The sequence below is a fragment of the Semicossyphus pulcher genome, unplaced genomic scaffold (assembly GCF_022749685.1).
Source record: "Semicossyphus pulcher isolate SPU_LCO1_2020_fin unplaced genomic scaffold, fSemPul1.0.p SCAF_2, whole genome shotgun sequence".
Classification (NCBI taxonomy): Eukaryota; Metazoa; Chordata; class Actinopteri; order Labriformes; family Labridae; genus Semicossyphus; species Semicossyphus pulcher.
The window spans coordinates 3,670,001-3,695,000 of NW_027211693.1; the positions used below are offsets into that span (position 1 = coordinate 3,670,001).

At 45.1% G+C, this 25,000-nt stretch overlaps 2 protein-coding genes across 2 annotated transcripts in view; one reads left to right on the top strand and one right to left on the bottom strand.

Annotated features, from left to right (window-relative positions):
• Positions 1-16,778, bottom strand: part of LOC138598131 (diacylglycerol kinase theta) — an 18,667-nt gene extending 1,889 nt beyond the window's left edge. Inside the window, exons 1-17 of the mRNA XM_069669832.1 lie at positions 15,611-16,778; positions 10,674-10,753; positions 8,482-8,581; positions 7,713-7,798; positions 5,971-6,096; positions 5,352-5,505; positions 4,547-4,615; positions 4,210-4,310; positions 3,457-3,671; positions 3,282-3,372; positions 2,678-2,732; positions 2,124-2,185; positions 1,901-2,051; positions 1,700-1,738; positions 1,162-1,277; positions 474-625; positions 1-134 (exon numbers count right to left, since the gene is read on the bottom strand). The exon at positions 1-134 is cut by the window's left edge and continues 15 nt beyond it. Of these exons, the coding sequence (XP_069525933.1) occupies positions 1-134; positions 474-625; positions 1,162-1,277; positions 1,700-1,738; positions 1,901-2,051; positions 2,124-2,185; positions 2,678-2,732; positions 3,282-3,372; positions 3,457-3,671; positions 4,210-4,310; positions 4,547-4,615; positions 5,352-5,505; positions 5,971-6,096; positions 7,713-7,798; positions 8,482-8,581; positions 10,674-10,753; positions 15,611-15,836 (1,957 nt within the window). The 5' untranslated portion in view covers positions 15,837-16,778. The remainder of the gene's footprint in view (positions 135-473; positions 626-1,161; positions 1,278-1,699; positions 1,739-1,900; positions 2,052-2,123; positions 2,186-2,677; positions 2,733-3,281; positions 3,373-3,456; positions 3,672-4,209; positions 4,311-4,546; positions 4,616-5,351; positions 5,506-5,970; positions 6,097-7,712; positions 7,799-8,481; positions 8,582-10,673; positions 10,754-15,610) is intronic.
• A 2,471-nt stretch (positions 16,779-19,249) lies between these two features.
• mgat4b (alpha-1,3-mannosyl-glycoprotein 4-beta-N-acetylglucosaminyltransferase B) overlaps positions 19,250-25,000 on the top strand; it is a 92,501-nt gene continuing 86,750 nt past the window's right edge. The window contains exon 1 of the mRNA XM_069670042.1: positions 19,250-19,500. Coding sequence (XP_069526143.1) covers positions 19,404-19,500 — 97 coding nt within the window. The 5' untranslated portion in view covers positions 19,250-19,403. The remainder of the gene's footprint in view (positions 19,501-25,000) is intronic.

The following is a 25,000-nucleotide window of genomic DNA, read 5'->3' on the forward strand; positions in this document are numbered from 1 at the left end:
CGATGCCGATGGGCGGCTCTCGACACACCAGTTTGTGCCGGACAGCTTCCAGTACTCCCAGCACCCAGCCCACCGTCCCATCGCCCCCACAGACCAGCACCCGAAACCGGGGAACCTCCCGGAACGTATGGAGACTGGACCGGAGGAGAAGATCAGAGAACAGGAGCATGAGGAAGATTTGTTCAGTGTATAGATTTTTGGATTGAAGTGTCTTGGTACGGTGGCCCTGAGGCTCAAAACACAACAGAAAACAAAACAACACGTGAAGTGTTCTCTGCTTTAAAATGTCTTCCTGTTTGACCCTCAGGGCCACCGTATCTTCAGGATGATTCTTATCGTGAAACAAAATCAAAGAATGGAAAGATTATGAATCTTTGACAGAAAGTAGACCTGATGTATGTTTCAGTTTAAAAGGGCTAAAATATACAAACCACCAAAATCATGGCAAGATCCCGTAAAAGTGTCTCTCTCACCCAGCCAGCGGTCCTCCGTTGGAGATATCAAAGACCTGGTGAGGGTTCAGAAGTTTCCGGAAGCTGTAGAGGAGCTCTCGGCCCTTCAGACCGCCGCTCTTTGGGTTGACGAACACCAGCAGAGGACAGACGTCTCCTCCCAGCTTGTTGTTCTGAAAACGTCAGAGTCAGACCCTGTGATGTGAGGCATCAGCACGATGACATATTTCCCTCTGTCACACTGGCTGCCTCGGCCTGGACAGTCTGCATTCGGGTCCTTTCCCTGAGCCTTAACCTGCCCAGTTCCTGTTAAGCTGTGGATTTTAGCTTGCTACCTTTAGCTGCTTTCCTGTAAGTTTCTGTGTCTTTATTTCACCACAGTGTTCCTGTCTGCATTTGGGTCCCTGCAGCTGCACCTTAACCTGTGCCTGTCGGCACCTTGTCCCTGCCCCGTTCCTCTTTACTTGCAGATTCGTGGACTTTTCCTGTCAGTGTTTGAGTCTTTATTTCACGTTCCTGTCTGCCTGGATTATCTGCATTCTTTCCCTTGCCGCCTCGTACCCTCCTGCCCGGTGGTACAATCTGATGACACCTTAAACACGTGACCCTCACCTCTCAGTGACTTCAAATCTTTATCTGGAACAAAAGTAATAAATCAAACAAACTACACACGAACATAAACTGTTAGACTTTGTGTTATTAGTGTTACCAGGATCTCTGGGACGACGAGTGACGTGAGCGTCTTGCTGTTGACGGTCGTGTCTTTAGCCAACATGTAGATCCTCTCTGCTTCAGAGAAACACGCGATCTGCAACGCCACCGCACCTGAGCGCACACAAACAACATGCAGGTCATTACAGATATGTCAAATCTGAACTCCAACACCAATATTTTCTTAATCAATTGATTAGTTGTTTTCAGAAAAAGCTCAACATGAGGTCCTAAGATGATCCGTTTCTGTCTTTAAGGAGGAAAATATTCAGATTTAAAGCTGGAATCAAAGTTTGACTAAAAACTGCCTCAAACAGAATCATTTACTATCAAGGTCGTAGATAATTTAACATTCTTCACGTTTTACAGAATCAAATCAAAAACAATCAATCGATTCATTTTCAGTTCAGTGATTACAGTTTGTTTTTACTCCGGCAGCCACCAGGCAGAGCCCCTCTCCTCTAAGATCACTGATGTGCACGCACTCAAGCAGAAGCACGTGTCCATTAAATCCACAGAGCAGACACCTGTCTCACCTTGACTGGCATAGATGTGGCTGATGGTGACCAGGTGAGCTGCAGAGACAGACAGAGGGGGGGGTTAGACAGACGGGCAGGCCCGCTGTGAGACGACCTCAACATGCAGAAACCAACCATCACTGAGGGAAACATCATTAGTAGAACATTTGCTTCGTTTTAAAGAAACAGTTTGGTTCTCCTAACGCGGCTCAGACTCACTCTTGATGGTCAGGTGCTCCTGGATCAGCTGGACGTACTCCTCTTTGTTCAGCAGGGGAGGGAACCCTCCGATCAGCAGGCCGACCTGCACCGCTCGGTTCATGTTCTCCACGATGTAAAACCGAGTCTGGTTCATCTGACGCAGAGACATCTGGAAACAACCGCAGCAGGTTTATTTCACCTTTGAAACTGATTTCATGTCTAACATTGTTTCTCCTCCTACCTTCCTGATCTCCTGCAGCTTCTCCAGGATGTTCTCCTGAGGAGTCAGCGTCTGCCTCTGAACTGGAGGGCACACGGAGAGGAGAGGAGCATGAGGCTGAGTTTACTGTTGTAAACCAGCTGAAACAACTGACGAAGCTAACGTTAGCATGCTAATACCCGGGCAGTTACAGTAAAAGATGTATTATGAGAACGGTCAACATATCCATTACATTTTATGCTAATAACATGCGGCTAGCTTAGCATGTTCTCATTATACACTGCATGAGTTCTGTTCTGTTACAGTTTTCTCCTGTTTGCAGACATAAGTAAAACATATACAGAGATACATGCTAATGTGACTTCCTGTTTATAGAGCTGATTGCACCTGATTGGACGGCACATTTTTAGACATTACTAGAGTCTTTCCCCGCTGAGACGTTTGTGAAGTTTTAGTGGTTCAAACCTTCAAACCTTTATTTCTATAACTCTAATATGTGAGCGGCTGTGACCTTCAGATGGTTTCAGCTGACCTCACTGTGTGTTATGTCCTCCACACTGGACCTGACTGCTCACCTTGCTTGCTGCTCATGCAGACCTCCAGCAGGCTGAACCTGGACGCGTCTTCTTCCTGAAACAACAAACGGTCATCAGGAAGAAGTCTGACAGGAAATAAAGATTCAGCTCAGCTGTTTCCTCCCACAGAGGTCACATGACAGTGAACTGATTGTTGCGGCAGATTAAACACGTCTACAGCTCGATTTGCAATGACAGGAACTAACATTCAAGAGACTTCAGCTAAAAGGGACGGTAACATTCAAATTAACTGGTTAAAGTCTAGCTAAGTTACCTCTCATCGTACGTTTGTAGATAATATATCAGACTTTATTTGGAGGCTGTGTTTATATGAGACGGAGAGGATGCTTAAGCAGAGACAGCAGATATTTAAGAGCGGCGATACTGATGTATCATTTCGTCCTGTTTGTTTCAGACGTTCAGGAAACAGTGAGAGAGGCAGCAAGGCTCCGAGATCTCGTTTGTTAAGTTAGAAGCTGTTTTTCTCTCGGGGTTGTCCGGACGACCTCGAGCCCTCTCTGTAGCCATCTTGACGTTGCACTTTTGTTTGGGGTGTAAATTTGAGTTCATGTGAAAGCTCACTTTAAGCCTGAGTAAAAGTTACCTGTCTGTCGAGCTGACTGAGGACCTCAGGGAGGACTGAAGCTGCCGTGCTGCTCTTTGAGACGGAGACAGAGACGAAAGCTGCACCCGACCTGAAACACACAGCAGCTACGAGTCTTCACAAACCTTAAAAACTTCGGTATCAGTCGAGCTAAAGTTAGGCTGTATTTACTCACCTGGGCCAGCCTGCGTGCACCTGGATGACCTCAGCGTCTCGGGGTTTGGCCCTCAGCAGCCAGGAGTCGCCTCCGTCCTTCAGGGAGCTCCTGTTATCCGGACCGCCGTTACGGTTCAGGATGTCGTCGCTGTGGAGACGCTGCATCCCGCCGACCTCGTGCAGCTCAAAGTCCTGAGGTTCATCGGGGAGGTAGAAGGCCCTCAGCGCCGCCTCCTGCAGGACAACACGAGGAGGAACAGCAGAAGTGGGGAGGGTATAAGTGTGGTTTCATGACTCTGATAAAATGTATATTAACAGAAGACATTATAAGGAAAATAATAAGGAATACGTTTCAGTATTTTTATGCACTATTCCTGCTGAAATCAGTATTTAGTTTCAAATCAAATCTGAAAGTCGCTTCACAAAGACTGAAATGTTTTTCTTAAAAAATCGTCGCATGTCCCAGAAAAAGCATCCTTTGCAGCTTTTATTCAATTTCTGATTATTTTCTGCGTTTTATCCGAAGTCAAAACAAAAAGTCTGCGTGACGCCTGCATGTTTCCTGACAGACAAAACTCAGGGCTGAGAACATCAGCAAAGTCGAATATTGAGATTAAATACAGCATCAGATATTTCCTTTGCACTAGCTTTTGGAGAATTATAATAACCTGCTTTTATTTTGAAAACTCCCTGTGTTTTCTCTACTGTTTAACCCCCACAGGCTCTGTAGGTAGTTACAGTAGTATTAATAGGAAGGGGGCGGAGCTCTCACCACCACTTCCTCGTTCCTCGTGGCTCGGAGGATGGAGACCAATCGGAAGCAGCCTCGCTTGGCTGCATCATCACCGTCAAACACCTTCAGAAACTGTTTCCCTGTCGGTCAAAACACAGAACACATCCTGGAATTTTCCTCCTCTAACTTCATAAATTCTCCCAAAAACTTCCTTCACTCTGAAACCTCCAAATGTGACAGATCTGAGAATGCTGAGTCTCCTAAAGTTTGAAAGTTCTGAGGGGACACAAAGATTATAAGTTTGACATTATCTAAAAATCTGACGAACAAAGTGAAGCAGAGTTTGTTGGAGGAGAGTTTGAAGGTGTGAACTGACCTGACTCTGGAGCAGCCGGCTGACCGTCTTTAGAAACAGCAGCAGACGAATCAAATTCATCCGAGTTATCTGAGAGAGAGAGAGAGAGAGAGAGAGAGAGAGAGAGAGAAGAGAGAAACACTCAGAGATCAATGGACATGTTTGAGGGACAAGAACGTCCTGATCGCTGAATGAATCCGTCCTGTCCGGCTCAGACACCTGGAAGAACCTGTGCCCGCTTTTATTTAAAACTCAAACATGTGACCACCAATACTGAGTCTTTTAATCTTAGAGAGACTTTAAGTGCTTATAGAAAGGCAAAATACATATTTTTATTGATATATCTGCAGTTTATAGATACAATCTTGATTTGGATCATTTGATCAACTTGAAATTGTCTTTCCTTCACACACTGTGCTCTGTGTCTGATATCAGACAGACTGCCGATTGTGAAACAGTTGCTGTCACTTAATCCGATTCAACAAAATCACAACAAAACTTTATCCTCTGCTCCTGGAAGTTTGTTACTGTGCAGGTTTGTTTTTTGTAGTAAAATTGTTTAAATGGGAGCCTTTATATGAAAGCTGAGGAAACCTGCAGGGCCTCTTGGTCTCAGCTCCCTGCAGGCCGAGTGTGCGACAGCTTCATTGTTCGTGCTGTCGTGAAAAACTTCATATTTAGCTTCACAGCTCGACGAGTGAGCGAAGCTGTCAGGAAATGAGTCGAGTGTTTGTGGTTCACACACAGTTTGTGTCAGCAGCATCACAGAGGAAGTGGTGCGTGTGTGTGTGTGTGTGTGTGTGTGTGTGTGTGTGTGTGTGTGTACCCAGCTCAGGGCTGCAGCTCTCTGTGATTCTGTAGCAGTGCATCTTGCTGAAGTTTCTGGAGTCGAGGCGGACGCAAACCGGATGCAGCAGCATGCAGCGCAGACGTCCAAGAGTGCACTCTGCTGGCACGCTGAGGAAGCACGCCGCGTGGCTCTGCAGAGACGGACAGAACACACACACACACACACAGACACACACACACACAGAGCTAATAAGGGCTGGAAGTTCCCTTGTATTTTTAAAGTACCCTTCCTAAAGCCCACCCCTTTTCGCTGTGTGCTCCAATAACATTTGAGCCTGAGACAGAACCTCGGTCCAATTTTTTAAGTTGTATGTTTTTAGCTCGTCTATGTTCTACACACTGTCCTTTAACGATCCAAACAATGGCTTGTGTTTGGTTGCAGAGAGGGCAGTGAAATTTAATTATGCCCCGAGTAGTGTCTGCAGGCTTCCTCGCAGGTGCTGCAAGATAGGGAAAACTTTATTGAGCCTTAGGGTCAAAACCCAGGGCGCAAGGCACTTGAACACCTCCGCTCTTCGGTCTCAGGATTCTGTTTTAGTGCAGAACACATTTATCAGTTATTGATGTGACTTCTAAACAAAGGTGCCGTTTCTCACCGTGATGCCGCACCACTCACACCTCATCCCCGCCATGACGTCGGACGAGCCGCAGGAACGCCGACACACCTCACACCTCGCTGCTGACGGCAGGTTCCCCTCCCTCCAGTGGTGGTGGAACGTATCCTGCAGAGAGAAAAAGTAGATCTAGCTTACAGATCTTAGAACCAGTGTGACCCAGTCTGTGATGCTCTTGCTGCTGGTTTCAGTCAGATCACTGGTGTTGAACGATCGCAGGAGCCCCCAGCTTCATGTTATCGATCAGAATCAGCGGCTGTGACGGATCAATCAGCTCAGATCGATCACACCGGACAGACGTCCTCATTTACTGCTCACTGAGCGGCTCACAGGAAGTCTTTGATTAAAGAGTGTGTGTCAGGTGATCAATAACACATCAGTCATTAATCTGACACCACACACACACACACACACACACACACACACACAGTGTGTGTATACAGTGTGTTGTACAGGCAGTAAAATCCTTTGCATTAGATTTGTGATTTTGGGAGGTATAAATGAAGGGGTCAAAGGTCAGAGCCCAAGTTGTACTGCATAGAACAGACATGTGTGACATTTAACCATTTGCAGGATGCTACGTCAGGATCAACCTGTTTCCTGTTTTGGAAAACAGAAGTAAATAACAACACGGCTAACAGCTAACCATCGCTAACATGTAGCATCCACTCTCAAAGATGAAAATTGTATGAAGTAAAGATAAATGTGTGTTTTTATGATGTTTCCAAAGAGGAGAAGTAACCTGAGAACACTTTAACTTAAGCATTTTGTAGCTTTACGTCGCTGTAGTTAGCAGTGTTAGCTTGTTCTTGTAGCATATCTATTGCTTTTGTAGCATGACATTCACGTTATCACTGCTCCAATAAAACCAGGTGTCTCTTTATAAAACCTGCTGATTGATGGTGGTTTTGTTCGTGTTAATTCTCACGCTGGTTTGTTCATATTGAGAATGTTGTCGTCTTGTGATCAGCTGCTTTACTTCCATAAAACACGTGTAAAGATCTCACGTCTCCTGTGTCTCATCGTTTCACTCGTACAGGAGCAGAAATGAGTCAGGTGTCACTCTGGGTTCAGGGTCATCGTGACAGCAGGTCCTTCTACTTCTATCGTTTTATAGTTATTTATAGTTTTACAAACAACCAAGCAGATTGAAAATAGTCCTGCAGTCCAGTAAAATCTGTGTTTGCATGAATGCAGTGAGGATAATTAAATGATAGGAACTATAATAGTAGAACAATCATCTACTTTCTACACTTCCACTACAGTCTCATGATTATACTGACAGATTTTTTTACACTGTGGTATAAGAAGTGTTCGGCAAGCTCCTTCTCAAGTGTAGCGAGCTAAGCTAACAGTTACTCTACATTAAATGAAGCTTCACCACACTGAAGCTAGCAAACAGAGACATGTAGCCAGCTAAGCTGCAGCAACACGGCTGACGTAGCTCCATCAAAGAGCATTTCTTTTACAGTGACCCAGTTTGAGTCAGCGCCGTTTCTGTATTTTATGAGGATCGCTCTAGTAAAATGATAAACTTTATCTACAAACATTTAAAGCACATGACTTTGGACAGAAACTTAACTGCATTGCCGTATGATCATGCGACCTACTAAGTTAAACACCAACACCGTAAAGGATCTGAGAACTTTCAGAATGTGAGTTTTTCTTTCAGCTGCTCGTATTCCAGTACTTACGGTATTTCCTCTGACTGCAGTGACACTCACCTGCTGCAGAGTCGCGTCCAGGTGACTGCAGCGACAGTCTGCGCAGGTGAAGAGGGCACAGTCAGCGTGGACGTGCAGCTCACACACTGAAACACACACACGTTATGTTAGTCATGTGTAATCCTGGTCACAGGAGTTTATGTCAGGAATGTAAGGAATGAGGTCAAAGGTCAGCTAACCTCTGACCTCACGTCTGAGCAGCAAACCCAGCAGCAGCTCAGTGAACATGTGAGGAGGCTCTTTAATGTCAAACTCGTCAGCTTCATTGAGATTCTTTATTTAGAGCTGTAACTGTTTGAACACAGTCCCTGTAGCTTCACTGAAACCTCAGTCTTATATTTCAGTGCTCCTCACTTCCTCTGTGCTCTCTGGGTTAGGGCTGTCCCTCAGTGTTTCATTCTCAGCTCCTTCATCTTAAACAGGAGCCTGCTTTAAGTTAAACACATTACATACTTAGTGTTCATATAGAAATACATGTGCAATACTTCTCTTATATTAGTACATCAGGACGTCCATGTGTTCATTCAGTCATGCTGTACACTTGCTGACAGGGTTTTTAAAGGGTCTGTTGTGTATTTACGATGCTTTGTTCACATCTTCTCTGTCCATATTTTTTAGAGACACTTGTTTAGTTACTTATTTTATGGCCTTTATTGTAATGTTGCTGCTGTAACACTGTAACGCTGTGGGGCGAATAAAGGATGAAGTTATCTTAATATACAGTGTGCTTTACATCAGATGATGGTTAAACTGGTTAAACTGGTCTGACCTTCGCAGCGCAGCGCCGTGCTCCCCTCCGTGTGTTTTCTACAGACGCAGCAGAAACGCTTCTTGTGACCCGCCGGGCCGAAGCAGTGAGCCACCGGGACCTACAGGGGGCAGCAACAACACGCCGTCAACACAGCTGAGGGAAAACGTTAGCTCCTTTAAAAAAGCTGCATTGTTTCAATGTTACACTTTATTTAGGGAGCGTTTGCAGCCATTCTCAACATGCTGTTAACTGTTACTGAACAGAGACGGAGAGGTTCTGTTCGTGTCAGAACATCCGGATATCTTTGAACAACAGATCAAAGGCTGGCGTGAACATTCCGCCTCTGCAAAATAATTACAAGAAGAAGAAGAAGGAGAGGGAGGAGAAGGTGGAGGAGAAGGAGAAGGAGAAGAAGGAGGAGGAATAGTAGAAGGAGAAGGAGAAGAAGAAGGAGGAGAAATAGTAGAAGGAAAAGGAGAAGAAGGAGGAGGAATAGTAGAAGGAAAAGGAGGAGGAGGAAAAGGAGAAGGAGGAATAGTAGAAGGAGAAGGAGAAGAAGGAGGAGGAATAGGAGAAGGAAAAGGAGAAGAAGGAGGAGGAATAGGAGAAGGAAAGGAGAAGAAGGAGGAGGAATAGTAGAAGGAAAAGGAGGAGGAGGAAAAGGAGAAGGAGGAATAGTAGAAGGAGAAGGAGAAGAAGGAGGAGGAATAGGAGAAGGAAAGGAGAAGAAGGAGGAGGAATAGTAGAAGGAGAAGGAGAAGAAGGAGGAGGAATAGTAGAAGGAAAAGGAGAAGAAGGAGGAGGAATAGGAGAAGGAAAGGAGAAGAAGGAGGAGTAATAGTAGAAGGAGAAGAAGAAGGAGGAATAGTAGAAGGAGAAGAAGAAAGAGGAATAGTAGAAGGAGAAGGAGAAGAAGGAGGAGGAATAGGAGAAGGAAAGGAGAAGAAGGAGGAGGAATAGGAGAAGGAAAGGAGAAGAAGGAGGAGGAATAGTAGAAGGAGAAGAAGAAGGAGGAATAGTAGAAGGAGAAGGAGAAGAAGGAGGAGGAATAGGAGAAGGAAAGGAGAAGAAGGAGGAGGAATAGGAGAAGGAAAGGAGAAGAAGGAGGAGGAATAGGAGAAGGAAAAGGAGGAGGAGAAGGAGAAAGAGAAGAAGAAGGAGGAGAAATAGTAGAAGGAGAAGGAGAAGAAGAAGGAGGAGAAATAGTAGAAGGAAAAGGAGAAGAAGGAGGAGGAATAGTAGAAGGAAAAGGAGGAGGAGGAAAAGGAGAAGGAGGAATAGTAGAAGGAGAAGGAGAAGAAGGAGGAGGAATAGGAGAAGGAAAAGGAGAAGAAGGAGGAGGAATAGGAGAAGGAAAGGAGAAGAAGGAGGAGGAATAGTAGAAGGAAAAGGAGGAGGAGGAAAAGGAGAAGGAGGAATAGTAGAAGGAGAAGGAGAAGAAGGAGGAGGAATAGGAGAAGGAAAGGAGAAGAAGGAGGAGGAATAGTAGAAGGAGAAGGAGAAGAAGGAGGAGGAATAGTAGAAGGAAAAGGAGAAGAAGGAGGATGAATATGAGAAGGAAAGGAGAAGAAGGAGGAGTAATAGTAGAAGGAGAAGAAGAAGGAGGAATAGTAGAAGGAGAAGAAGAAAGAGGAATAGGAGAAGGAGAAGAAGGAGGAGGAATAGGAGAAGGAAAGGAGAAGAAGGAGGAGGAATAGGAGAAGGAAAAGGAGGAGGAGAAGGAGAAAGAGAAGAAGAAGGAGGAAGAGTAGAAGGAAATGGAGAAGAAGAAAGAGGAATAGTAGAAGGAGAAGGAGAAGAAGAAGGAGGAATAGGAGAAGGAAAGGAGAAGAAGGAGGAGGAATAGTAGAAGGAGAAGGAGAAGAAGGAGAAGGAGGAATAGTAAGAGGAAAATGAGAAGAAGAAGAAGGAGGAATAGTAAGAGGAAAAGGAGAAGAAGAAGAAGAAGGAGGAATAGTAGAAGGAAAAGGAGAAGAAGGAGGAGGAGTAGTATAAGGAGAAGGAGAAGGAGAAGAAGGAGAAATAGTAGAGGAAAAGGAGAAGAAGGAGGAGGATATGTCTCCCAGAGAACAGGTGAGTTAGGTGAACCCCTGTCCTCTCTGGCAGGTGTTTTATTGGTGTTTCATTGATCGTGCAGCCGTTCTTCAGCCTCACTGATCAGAGCAGATCAATAAACATGGTGTTCAGAGTTTGAGAGGTTCGATACTCACCCGGACCAGAGACGGAGCCATGCAGGAACACACTGAGCGCAGCGTCTTCAGACATTTCTCATGACACATGAAGTTACACACTGAGGAGGAGACGGAGAGGAAGGTCAGAGGTCAACGAGCAAGGCAGCAACACTGTCAGATACAGGTTCAACTCCCTGGGTTGTCTGAGGTTCTTATCAATAGTAAGTAGGTTACAGTCAGCATGCTCCTGTTAGAAGAGAATCGGGCAGGAGTTCACAGAAGCTAAGCTAAGCACGGCTGCAGGCGGTGTCAGGAGTACTTTAGCCACTTAAAGGAGTCCTACATGTAAACAAACACGTCGGTTTAAGTAAACAAACACGTCGGTTTAAGTAAACAAACACGTCGGTTTAAGTGGACGCTGTGCTTTAGTTTTCTGTCCTCACACTGACGTCACACACCGCTTTCCTTTGGCACTATGTCTCACTCTGCACATCGGCCCTGTATACCTACACCTGCAGCACACGGTAACACAACAGCTGTTTGACCCTGTCTGCAGCTGTGCTTAGCTTAGCTTAGCTTAGCTTAGCTTAGCTTTCTAACAGGGACCGTGCTGACGGTTATCTACTGTACATCGTACACTTACTATGGATAAGTACCTCAGAAAACCCCACTTCAACAGCCTGAACCATCCCTTTAAAGTTTAACCTTTAAAAGTTTTACACCTCGACAGAAGGACTTAAAAATTACTCTTAATCATTTTTGTAAACACGACTTCAACTGCAGGCGGAGTGACAGTCATCAGCAGTCGAAGAAACTGTAGCTTAAGCTGTTTTCTACCATATTAAAACAAATACATTAATATGATCACATATGAGAATAATTATAAGGTAAACTTCTTCTTCTTGTAGAGACCTGGGATTCTTCACTGATGATTGGCTATCTTTTGCGCTTCATATTCAGCAGCTCGTAAAGAAGTTACAGCTGCAGCTTCTATTCCAGAAACATTGAGAGAGCGGAGCAGCTTTATGACACATCTGAAGGCCGTCACTCATCACTGCTCCCTGTACGCTCGAGCAGGCTGGCCTGCATTGTCCGGCCGTACACTAAATCACCAGCATGTCCTTATTTATGAGGCGATTCTTAACTTGCTTTCCTCTTACTTACGTGATTTTATTAATCTGAAAAATGTTGGCGCTCCAGTCTTCGCTCTGTGACCCACTCACAAGGCTTCATTTTGCTAACTGTCTCCAAAGAGCGTGTTGAAACAGGGAAAAGGTGTTTCAGGTGTGCCGCTGCCGCTGCTCGGACTCTGCTGCAGGAGGGTTCGGGTCTAAAGGACCTGATCTCTTTAAATCTGTTTAAAGTAGAGCGCAGGCGTTGGAGGAAGATGCATCAGACTGTAGATGCTGTGCGACCCAGAATGTGCTGACTGTGTTTTGTGCTGCATGTCTGAAACTTTGTGAAAGTGTGCTGCTGCTCTCTTTTTAATCTCAATGAGGCTTTTCCTGATTAAATACATGTAAATAAAATAAAACATAATTTGAGTTTTAATGTGATTTCATTTGTCAAAAACAGACGATCCCAATTTGATGCTGATATTTTTTAACATTTAATGTTTCATTATAGAGGACAGAGGACATCTCACTCATAAAACACTGAAAACACACAATAATGAATGAATGAACAACAATGTTGAATGCAATAATCTGTTGTTTACTTTTCTGTAGGTTACTTTATTTGTACCTGTAGGTAGATCTGGTTTACAGTGAGTCTATTATCATTATATCTATTATGAAGATTCACACACACAGTATTAAAGTATGAACAGTGGCTGATGTGTAGTTAAGCTCAGACAGAAACGCCTCAGTCACTACAGAGAGGATTTCTTTCTTTAATCTCTTTGCTGTCATCAAAGAGTCTTTCTTCATAAACCCACAGCAGCAGGAAGCTGCAAGGTCAAAGTTCAGGGTTCTTCAAACATTTTCATAAAGAATAAATGTTCTGTGATATCACAGAACAGGGTCGCTCTCTTCAGTGAAGACACTTTGATTAAAAATGAGGTGAGCTAAATTAGAGTCATGTGTAGGTGCATTTAACCTTATCCTCTCTGCCTGCGTGTGACCGACCTGACATTTACTCTGAGCTGTTTTTCTGTTTATTCTGTCACATGTGGTAAACCTCACATGTTCACTCCGGCCACTTTCACACACTGATCTCATCACCAGCAGCCAAACCCTCCTGTTTGTTTCAAAAACATCGTCAGCCTGGTTTTTCCTGTCCAGGAGCTCCAACGGGCCGTTAATACGTCTGATAAAAGCTGTTATTTAAAACCGGTGAGTCAGCAGAGACTCAGCCGCCTGAGGTTTCTCACAGTCAGAACTTCATTTACAAAACGACTGTTTTAAGGTGGATCTGGATTTGACATAAAGAGAAGTTCAAACGTCATTTTAAAGTGTGACCACATGAAGTGTCGTGTGAATGTGTGAAGTGTCTTCTCAGTTAAAGCCACGTACGGCTGTAACAGTCTGAAGTAAGAGAGATGGCACTATTTACATTAGCTTTAAAGGATCATTTCTGTGTTTAAACCACGCTCCTTTGTTTGTTACATATTCTGGTTTCTAAATTATTAAAAACTTTAAAAAAAAAAAAGGGTTTTGCTTCAGTAGATTTCTTTAGTTCGAAGCCCCAAAACAGGCTGTGTAGTATTACCTGTTCTGTTTACAGTCTGGATTAAGTCATCCTGATCGGATTGTTATTCTAAGTGTGTGACAACATGGCAGAAAGGATCCCTACAGAGATAGACCTTTTTGTTACAGAGGAAGATGATTGTTTTAACCACACACAGACGTTACATCGCTCTCTGCACACACACCAGACTCCATTGACAAAAACACTGATTTTACCTCACAGAACACAGGAGCTGCTGGTCTCCTGCTGCCTCCACTGGTTAGTGTGTTTGTGTTATTGTGTAACTTTGATGTTTTAAATGGTTTTGTTTCAGATCCAAGACATCATTCGTTTAACACACACAAGAAACAAAAACTAATAGATCAAGGCAGCAGGAGACCAGCAGCTCCTGTGTCCTGTGAGGTAAAATCAGTGTTTTTGTCAATGGAGTCTGGTGTGTGTGCAGAGAGCAATGTAACGTCTGTGTGTGGTTAAAACAATCATCTTCCTCTGTAACAAAAAGGTCTATCTCTGTAGGGATCCTTTCTGTCATGTTGTCACACACTTAGACTAACAATCTGAGCCTGCCAGTGGAAACAACAAGAACTTTTAGTGGACGACCTTTGACCCATCAAGGATTATGTTGCAGCAATTACAGCCTGCCACAGACATGATGGGGAAACTAGTGTATGAAACATAAAGGTATAATAACAATAAGAGGTTTTGTGTGTTATTATGAAATATTCTCACAGGCAGATGAAGCACTTTGATGACATCACAGTTTGTGTTAATCCAACAGTGGGCTTAAAGAACAGAAACGTCGTTGTTATGTAATCCAGCTCTGACAGCAGCATTGTGTTAATGTTAATGATGTTTTTCTGCTGCAGCTTTAACGCATCCGCAGCTGTGTGAGGATGATGAGGATGATGGTGGTCATCTCGCTGCTGCTCCCAGTCACACAAACACACCGCCTGTTGCCATGACAACCGGAGGAAAGTAAATCACGACTCGACTGCTGCTCCGATTGCGCAACACACACTTTACACCTCCCAAAGAAACACACACACATCAGAGAGCATGGGCGACCAGTGTGTTACTGGGCAGAGTGGACTGTGTTTGTTAGCGTGTGTGAGTGTTAGTGTGTCTGTGTGTGTGTGTGTGCGTGTGCGTGTGTGTTGGCTTGGCTCTTCAGTTTGCCTGTCGAATTCATGATTAAGTCGTGGCTCAGTGAGAGGAGAGGAAAGAGGAAAAGCAGAAGGAAGGAAATGAAGAAAAGAACAAAAGGGAAAGAAGACAGTAAATTAAAGAAAAAGAAAGAAAAACGAAAAGACAGGAAAGGAAAGAATAGGAGAACAGGAGGAGGGAAAGGAAGATAGGAGAGAAAAGGAAGTAAAGGATACACAAGGAAAAGAAGGATCGAGAAAGGGAATGTAATAGGAGACAAAGAAGGAGAGAATAGGAAAGGAAGAGATGACAAGGAATGGAAAGAATGAAAAGAAAGTGGGGGGAAAGAGAGACAGGGTTAGAAAGGAGAGAACGTAAAAGAAAAAGATACGAGAGAAGGAAAGGAAAGGAAAGACAGATGAAAAAGGAGGGAAAGGAGAGAGGACGAAAAGTTAAAAGGAGAGAAGATGAAAAGAAAAGAAAAAGGAGGAAATGAAAGGCGACACAGGATAAGGAAAGATAAATAATATAATATAAAAGGAAAGAGAAAAAACGAGAGGAAAGAAAGGAAGACAGAAAAGGGCAGGAGAGGAGACTGGGAGAGGGAATGAATCAGGAGATGAGAAAAAGAAAGAATAGTAAAGAACAGGGCGTCAAAGGTGAGAAAGTAAAAGAAAAGGAAGGGAGAGAAAGGATACAAAGGAAAGGAAAGGCTGCAAAAGATGAGGAAAGACATTTACAGAAAAGGAAAGGAAACATAAAAGGAAGACAGGAAAGAGAGGAAAGGAGAGGATGCCTTCCTGGGTGCTAATTTCTGCTGCAGCTGATGCATCTTTCAGTGCAGACAGGACAAACTCTCTGCATCTTTCATCATCTCTGCAAGTTTTATACATTCAGATCCACAGACAGAGATCCAGCCTGAGCTCCTTCAGTCCAACTGCGTTAGTCAAAGGAGAAACAGACAGCCAAACACACCTTGTTCAGGGTCACCTGCAGCTGTAGTGGTTCAAATCCCACTGGGAGAACCGGAACATGCACTTATGTGGGCCATGAGTTCAAGCTTAACTATGAATAATGAATATACTATATGAAGCTGTAAATAATACACAGCTTACTCTGTATATCACTATCTAGTGTGTTTTTACCTTCACACAGGAAGCCGATGAGTCCCCAGATGAAGTCGCTGCAGCTGTGGCAGAAGGTGGGTTTGGTGAGGGTGACTTTCCGGAGGCAGTGACCCAGCGCAGAGCTTTGGTACTTGGGCCGGAGACCAGGGGAGTGCTGCGCCCTCTTCTTCCCGCTCAGGGGGCTCTCTGTCCGGTTGTCCGCGGCGTCAGGGTCCGCCGGTCTGGCCCGGCCGGAGTCCGCCATGTCCTCCAATCCCACACACAAACACGAGGCCGACAACACGGGGTATGTTTGGGTTAACTTCTGCTGCAGAAAAGCCCGGATCTCTATAAATTATTCCACCCCCAGTGGAGAGACATCGCACCGGGCCGGACACAGCTCCGCAGCCCGGGGAAAGAGCCCCGTGCTCGGTGTGTTTACTGGAGCTTTCCCCGCCTAAGAAGCTAATTATCCAAGTCCAAAAATACTGACTAAGCAACCAGGTCACGACTTTGTTCTCCAAACAAGATTAGTTTTCTAATGTGACGTCGCTAACCACCGGTGGAGAGTCATCCCACCGGCTGGACCCAGCGGTGCCACCCAGCGGTGCTGCCCGACGGAGAGGGCGCTGCGGCCGGCGTTTCTCCGGAGCTTCCCGCCTCGCAGGAAAGCTCAATATCCGACTCGTGAAATATTAATCGTGCATCCAGCTTCCGTAAAAGTAAAGCTTGAGGTCCGAGGAGAAGGCAACACTCAATTTTCTTTATAACGTCGTCTTCTCACGGTGGAGGGATCGTACACCACGCCGAGATCAGAGTCCCTCCGCCCGGAGACAGCGGTGCCACCCAGCGGCGCTGCACCGACCAGAGGGCGCCAGGCTCGGCGTGATTCCCGGAGCTTCCCGCTTGAGAAGCTGGATAAATAAATAATGAAATATCGATCCAGTAGAGCTGGATGCTGAGAGAGTCCGCGGCTGTATCTATGAAATGGATAAATGGTCTTATTTTCAGTCAATATCACAGCCGGTCTGTCAGACAGCCGTGTAGCCTGAAACCAGCAGGTCCACACCCGAGAGAAGGACAACAGAACCCGGCTGTGAAAACGTCCAAAACCGCTACAGTTTTGGAGATAATCGTTATTCAACAAGTGTGAAATGAGCCGGAGGGGGTCCGCTTCATTTTGAGGTTTCTTCTTCCTCCTCCGGGGCTGATTCTTCTTCCGCGTCAGTCTCAAACACTGATTTACTCCTCCTCCCTCCCTCCCTTCATCCCCTCTCCTTTCCTTTCCTTCCCTCCTTCCTTCCGTATAATTGAGTTGGGTAGCTACTCATTAAAGGAATGAATGAATCTAAACAACCTTTCCTTCCTCACTTTGTTCCTCCTGTGTTTCTTTCCTTCCTCTTTTCTGTACTCATCTCCTTCCTCATTTATTGTTATTGTTATTTTTGATGTGATCTCTTATTTGCACCCTGAGAGCTGACATTAAACATCTTTATGATCGAGGTCTTCGAATGATAAGCTGCTTTTTATCATAATATATTTCACAGGAGACTTTTTCTCTCTATCGTGTGTGTGCGTGTGTGCGTGTGTGTGTGCGTGTGTGTGTGTGTGTGTGTGTGTGTGTGTTCTTGCACATCAGCTTGTGCCATTATTGTGTAAGTGAAGAAGCAGCTTCAGACACACAAACTGCTACAAAAACATTTTCATAATAAAGCAACAGACATTGCAACACTGACTCATTTCTTTCTGATTTTAAAGTTTGGTTTGATTTGAACAAGAATATAAAAATTTAATAAAACATTTTGGATGTTTTTTCAGCCTGTTTTTGCAACTTAATTTCTCTATTGATATGTCAATGTATTTTTATTAAACATTTCTTTAATTTGCACCAGAAGAAAAATACTTCAGGACACAGTAAACCAATGCAAATGCAAAATATTTTATGATCCTTGCTCGAAAAGTGCTACACAAATATTTGGATCAATATTATTAATATTTGAATGGTTTCCAGAGTTCTTCATAAAAGAGTTTAAAGTGTTTGAGATCCACAAAATGTACGTTTCTGTATTTTAGGTGAACTCTTCCTCCTCTTTTTACCAGTCCTTTACTTTGAAAACATTTTTCAATTTTTTACATTTTAATAAAAATGTGTATTTGTTTGTTTTTTGTTAATAATATTATAACTGTGACCGTTATGGTGTTTAGATACAGACTCACTTCTTGTCTGTGTAAATAAATCGGATTCTGATTTGTGTTTGTCAGAGCTCAGCTTGTGCCTGCTGTTTGTGACCGCTAGGTGTCAGTGTGGGACAGTGGAGCGAATTTCACCACAACCATCAAAACAGCAAAAGAGGGAATATCTAAAGAAGAATGGAGGGCAAACCTCCCGGAGCAGAGAGTTTGAAGTTTAACTGTAACATATGATTCATTATGTATTTGTATTATTACGTTATTTCCGAGGGACAGAGCATATCTATAACATTCCTGAAATATGCCAAAGTTAGCCACAAAGGCTCATTTTCATCTGTAGTCTTCAGTGCACAATACTTGAAGTTTAGGCCTGACCACCAGAGGGCGCTGCAGACTGTGTGTAACACGGCTGGATTCTCTGAATAGAACCCTGACCTTTACTTTGGAAGGCCTCAGCTGATCCACAAACAGTTCACACAAAATGTGAGCAGTAGGTTTGAATCTGAAGTTATGTTTTTCTTTATTACTTTTGAATCATTCTTGGCCACTTTGTAACACAGGAAGGGGAGGCCAGAGAACGGAGAGAGAATGTGATGGAGGAGAAAATTAAAATTAATAAAGACCAATATAAACAAAGTAAACCAGGTTAAAAAACAGCTGATATCCTCCAGAGTAAAGTACAGGAAGCAAACAAAGTTCAATATTTCCCAAAGCCCCCTCATGAATGAAGCACAATGAAAGCAGCAGAGGATGATGGGAAATTATAGCATGTGGAGTAGGTTCACAACCAGCAATTTCAAAAGCATGATGAATGGATTTAATGGTACTTAGCTTTTGCTAGCATGTCCGGCTAACTAGCTAGCAATGTCACCTAACATTACCTCTAAGACAACAGTTCTGCACCCACTCTCCCACCTAAGCTGTCTGAAAGTCAGCCAGTTTCAAAGAATTTAGATAGCTAGCTAAAATTAGCGGGTCCAGTTGTCAATGCAAGCTGCTGGAACGTGTTAGCTCGTGACTAAGACATGGGAGGTTGACCACATTTTAAGGCATCACACCTCCGACTTTACTTTGTTGTAATAGATCCTTTAAAGTCGCTTCTGTCAAGCAACATATTAACATTAATTATAACTGAAAGCTTAAATTACTTTTTAACATAAATATTTTGCCGCCATAATAAAAATTCAACAGTTTGAATTTAATTTTAATTTTCGAATTTTTAATGTTTTCAATTTTCAATGTTTATATTTTTATTTGCTGCCTCGTGTGTTGTGTAACCTGACGTCACAACTCAAATTAAGACGATTATTTCATGTTAATTTCAGCAAATGTTCACTAACGCTTCCCTAACGCCCCCCTTTCTCTCTCTTTTCCCTTCCTACAGTGTCTCTCTACCTGTCTGTCTCCTCCCCCTCCCTCCCTCCCTCCCTCTCTTTCCCTCTCGCTCTCTCTCTTCAGTCTCGCTGCTGCTGTTCAGACGGCAACAGCTCCGCCCGCCTCTTCGTCTCTCGCCGTCTCTCTCTGTTTCTGTCTACCTGTCTCTCTCTCTCCTTCTACCTGCCTCCCCCCTCCCTCCATCCCTCCCTCCGTCCGTCCCTCTCCTCCCCCCTCTCAGTGCGGACATGCTCCCGGGGCTCCGGAGATGAGGCTCCGAAATGTCTCCTTCCTGACGGTCTTGTTGTTCGGGCTGTGCGGGCTGGTCTCCCTGTCCTGGTACACCGCCTTCAGCAGCTCCAGAGGTAAGACCCGGGCCCGGAGTGTCCCGGTGTGTGTCCCCGTGTGTCCCGGTGTGTGTTTGTTTGTGTCACGGCTCCGCACGCCGGGCTGCAGATGAGGGGGGGTCGGTTTGGTTTTTGTTGCAGCTCCGCTTTGTGTTTTTGGATGTTGCAGAAAAACGAACCTGATGGTGTTGATGTGGAGAAAGACTGCAGGATCAGAGGGTCTTGAGGTAAAGGGAGCGCTTGGTTTGGGGTTCGTTACATGCCAGCTGAGAGGGTCCACATGCAGGCGAGACGGAGGGGTAAAAAGGGGAGGGCCTGGTTTGATTTAGTAGCAGCTCCACTTTGTCTTGTAGAGAAACACACATGATGCTGCTGATGAGAGGGAAGCTGGAAGGTAGAGAGGGGAGCGCTTGTTTTGTGTTCCACCTTACACCAGCTAAGAGGAGTGGGGCTACTTGCAAGGAGATGGGGAGGGGGGGGAGAGGGGAGTTTGGTTGATTTGGTTGCAGAGGAAACACAAGATGCTTGTGCATGTAAAGGGAAGCTCCAGCAGTGAGGTAATGAGGGGAGCGCTTGATTTGTGATGCCTCACATGCCAGCCAAGAGGAGAGGGTCTAGGCTGAAGTGCCAGGTGAAGACGGGGAAGATGGGTATGTTTGATTTGGTTGCAGAGTAACGTGGCTCTGTAGGTAAGCAGGTTCTGAGGTGGGAGCACGAGGAGAGGGTCTATGTGTAGAAGGAGGTGAGAGGAGACGGAAGAACAACACTAACAGCTAACTAACTCCTGAGGCCATGAAGGGAGCGCTGGATTTGTGATGAATAATGAGAGGCAAGGGGAGGAGAGGAGAGGAGAGGAGAGGAGGGGTTAGTTTGATTTTGTTTCAGCCCCACTTAGTGGGAAAAGAGTGTTGTGAATGTGAAGGGAACCTTACCTCATGAGGTAATCAAGGGAGCACTTGGTTTGCAGTACACCTCACACCAGCTCAGAGGAGAGGGGCTACATGCAGTGAGATGGGGAGGGGGACAGAGGGGGTTGATTTTGTTGCAGAGAAAACACAACATGCTTGTGCATGTGGAGGGAAGGTCCAACAGTGAGGTAATGAAGGGAGCGCTTGATTTGTGATGCCTCACATGCCAGTTAGAGGGACAGTGTCTAGGATGAAGTGGGAGATGAAGAGGGGAATGTTTGGTTGGCTGTGTAGGTAAGCAGGTTCTGAGGTAATCAAGGGAGCGCTTGATTTGTGATTCATGACAGCTAAGAGGAGAGGGTTTAGGTGGAGAAGGAGGTGAGAGGTGGAAAAAGACAAAATTACAACATTAAACGAAAGACGCTCGAGAAGCTCCAACTCCTGAGGCCATGAAGGGAGCGCTTGATTTGTGATGCACCACGGGAGATGAATAATGAGACGAGGTGTTAGTTTGGTTTCGTTGCAGCTCCAGTTTGTGGAAAAGAGTTGTGAACGTGAAGGGGACCTGACTTCATGAGGTAATCAAGGGAGCGCTTGATTTGTGAAACACCTCAGACCTGCAGTAGAGGAGTGATGTAGAAGGGGAGTTTAAGCTAAGCAGCTAAGAAGAGCGGGTCTAAGGAGGAGAGGGATGTGTAATGAAAGGAAAGGAGTGTTTGATTTGTTTGTGAAGGGAACCTCACGTCACGAGGAGATGAAGGGAGCGCTTGGTTTGTGACTTTTGCAAGCTAAGGTGACAGAGTCTCGGCTAAAGTGGGAGATGAAGAAGAGGAGGTGGGAAAGGGTATGTTTGATTTGGTTGCAGAGAAACTTGGTTGTGTAGGTAAGCAGGTAATCAAGGGAGCGCAGGGTGGCTACATGCAGTGAGATGCGGAGGGGGACTCAGGGGAGTTTGGGCTGTTTTGTTAAGGAGAAAACACAAGATGCTTGTGCATGTGGAGTGAGGTAATGAACGGAGCGCTTGATTTGTGATGCTTCTCATGCCAGCCAAGAGGAGAGGGTCTAGGTTGAAGCAGCAGATAAAGAGGGGAAAGAGAGACGGGGCTTGATGTGGTCGCACAGACACGTGGCTGTGTAAGCAGGTACTGAGGTAAGGAAGGGAGCGCTAGGAGACGTCTACGTAGAGAAGGAGGTGAGAAAAAACAGAACTCCTGAGGCCATGAAGGGAGCGCTTGATTTGTGATGCACCACGGGAGATGAATAATGATAGGAGAGGAGGGGTTAGTTTGATTTTGTTGCAGCTCCACTTTGTGGAAAATGAGTGAAGGGAACCTGACTTCATGAGGTAATCAAGGGAGCGCTTGATTTGTGATACACCTCACACCAGCTCAGAGGAGAGTGGCTACATGCAGAGAGCTGGAGAGGAGTTTAGGTTATGTTATTGCAGGGAAGACACGAGAGGCTGGTGCATGTGGAGGGGAGCTTCAGCAGGGAGGTAACGAAGGGAGCGCTCGATTTGTTATACATCCCCTCACACATACACGCATTGAATTAACTCTTGTATGTCAGGTTTATTTTGTCTTCGTTTCACTTTTACGTGTTTTCCTTCTCAGGCCTTAGTTAAAGATTTGGCGGCTAAAACAGTTTTCAAACACAGGAAGTGAACAAGTGGAACATACCACGTCCACGCTGCATCATGGGAGTCTGAGTTTGAAAGTTTAGAGGTTTTGGTTTATTGCTTTGGCTTTGTTATGTTTACTTGTGTTCGGTTTGATGCTGAACATTAACACTGGCAGAATGATTGTCTTGTTTTTGTTTAGTTGTAGTTCAGCCTGTCGCGTTCGTCTTTGCGTGACTACCTTTTGTTTTATGAATGGTCTGATCAGCTGTGCTCAGGTAAGCATGCTTACTCGCTCGGTCCCTCGCAGCGCAGAGAGGCTCCGCTTCATGATGTGATTAAGGGAAGCGCTTGGTTTATGATGCGTCACATGCCAGCTGAGGGGATAGAGTCCAGTATGTGGGGCAGGTCATTTTTTTATTTGGTTGCAAAAACGTGACTGCAGGTGAAGTTCTGAGGAAATAAAGGGGGCGCTTGATTTCTGATCCAGCAGAAGCTGTATAAACACAAAGCAGGAGGAGGTTTAGCATCATGCAGGCGTGTTTTTCATAAACCAGACTGAGTGTAGGAGGGACAGCAGCCGCAGCAGACGTGCAAAGGGAGCGCTTGATTTGTTGTACTTCACAGGCCGAGAAGGGAGGTGACAGAAGATGCACCTCAGGTTGTTTTGTTGCAGCAGTTTGTTGGAGAAGAAGAGAAAGATGAGAGGATGTTGCAGAAAGTTTGGACTAAAAGTCAGGGAAGGTGTGGAGTTAAAGGGAGCGCTTGTTTTGTGATGCATCACATGCCAGAGGAGAGGGCTGGTGTGGAAACAGGAGGTTGCGATGGATGACAACAGAAAGATGGAGTTATTTCAGTACGTTTGCTTTTTGTGCAGGGATCAAGAGCTGTAATCTTCACCTGCTACAAAGGAGAGACGGGGAGCGCTTGGTTTGTGATTCGATACAGAGCCAGGGGGAGGTGACATCATGGATTGAGAAAATAAGGTTTTTGTAACTGGTGTTGTTGCTGCTTTGTGGAGGGAATGAGCTGTGGGTGTGTTTGGAAATGGGCGTGCTTCATTTATGATCCGTTTCAGGCCTGGACGGGAGGAGACAGCTTACGGTTCTGTCTTTGTCTTTAGTTGGAGTGTGTTAACCTCTGCAACAGGAACAGCTGATGAGTGAATGTTGGCACACGTGTGATCTGCAGGCTTTACTGTCAGCTGCCCCTGGAGTATAAGGGAGCACTTGATTTACGCTGCCTCACAGGCCTGTGGAGGGAGGTGTTTGCTTTCTGTTTTGTTGCAGCTGTTTTTGCATGAAGCTGTGATGCAGGACAACATGTGGGTGTTAACTCACGGGAGGCTCAGCTGCAGGTCCAGGGGAGCGCTTGATTTGGGACCCTTAACAGCCAGTGAGAGAGGTAGAGGGACGGACGAGGAGTTTTGTAATGTGTTTTTCTGGAGCAGATTCGTGCAGCTGCTGGATCACATCACACAGCAGAAAAAAAAGAGCGCTTGGTTCGTGATTTGTCACACAGCAGGGGTAGCGGGTGCAGCTGTTGTGCAGCAGATGATGTTTGCTGTGCATGGTGTGTTCAGGGCGGGCAGGTGGGGACAAGGCGGCTCCTGAGGAAAGGGGGCGCTTGGTTTGTGGCACATTTCACGCTGGATTGGAGGGGAGGCGTTCATGTCTGTTGCAGTGTGAGAATGTTTCTGTTTGCATAAAGTTCAGCTGAGACATGCTGAATGTTTGCAGGTTCTGCAGCTTTAGCAGGAAGCGCTTCTTTTACTGCACAGTGCACGCCAGCACAGTCAGATAACAGAAGGTGAAGTTGTTTTTAAAGTCTGCTTCAAATGTTCTTTGAGTCTGTTTTGTGTTAACATCAGCTCCTCCTCGTCCTCCTGACTCACAGAGTAAATATGAAGTCTCTCTGCTGATAATCATCTATTAATCCGATCAGCTGCAGAGTTTCACTCACAGAGAATTCATTCTGTCAAACACCTGCATGGAAACTCGTTAATGCTGCAAACGGATTGAGATAATGTGCTGGGATGGTGCGTTCGTGTGCAGCCCTAAAGATAGGAGGTCTGAGCACCCTGAGAGGATCACTTCTCTTTGTGTTTCATCACTTCCTCTGAAACAAGCATCACATTTTACACACACAGCGGGTGAGAAAGGAAGTGACTTTGCTGCTTCTTTGAGGACTTTCTTAACTCAGAAGGGGAGTGTAATCTCTGCTGACACTGATGAGATATTTATGAGCTCTCTGGAGGTGTCAGAGATGATTTAGATCTGTTTAAACAAATACTTCCAGCAGTGAAAGAATGAAATGTGATCTGCTCCGCAGCTGCTCACATTCATTCATTACAGACTGTGATGTCAGTCAGGAGGGAAGCGCGCTGCGCGCTGTGTGTTTGTGTGTTTATGTGTTTAAAGTGTCACAGCTGTGATATTTCACAGATCATACGTTTGTTTCAGTTTGTTTAGAAAGACTGCATCACATCACAGAAACAACAAACTGTGCGTGTTTGAGTGTTTCTGTTCTGCAACGTCACTGCTGCTAATGTGGTCATCAAGGGTGCGCTTGTTTTGTGTTGCACCTTGCACCAGGGGAGAGGAGTGGGTAAATGATCAGACAGGGGGAAGGTATTTGATGGACATCAGCAAAGTACTCCTGTACTGCACGCGTGCACAATGTGAAGTACTTCATTGTTCTCTCAGTTTATTAAACAGCTTAAATTTCTTTGATTTTACACAAAACATTTGATCAGCTTCTGAATTCTGCAGCATTATTATGGATTAAGGCTGCACACACGTCACCAGTTATGTGACTAATTAAATCAGTGCTGGGATTTACGTGAGTTTGAAACCCTCGATCAGAGCGTCCTGACAGATATCTGCTGGTTTGTTTCAGTGTGTCAGTGATGCTAACTACAACCTAAAATACGGTGGCCAACAAGGACAAACATGCGACAACAGCCAAAACACTCATCCGGAGAAACAGGCTG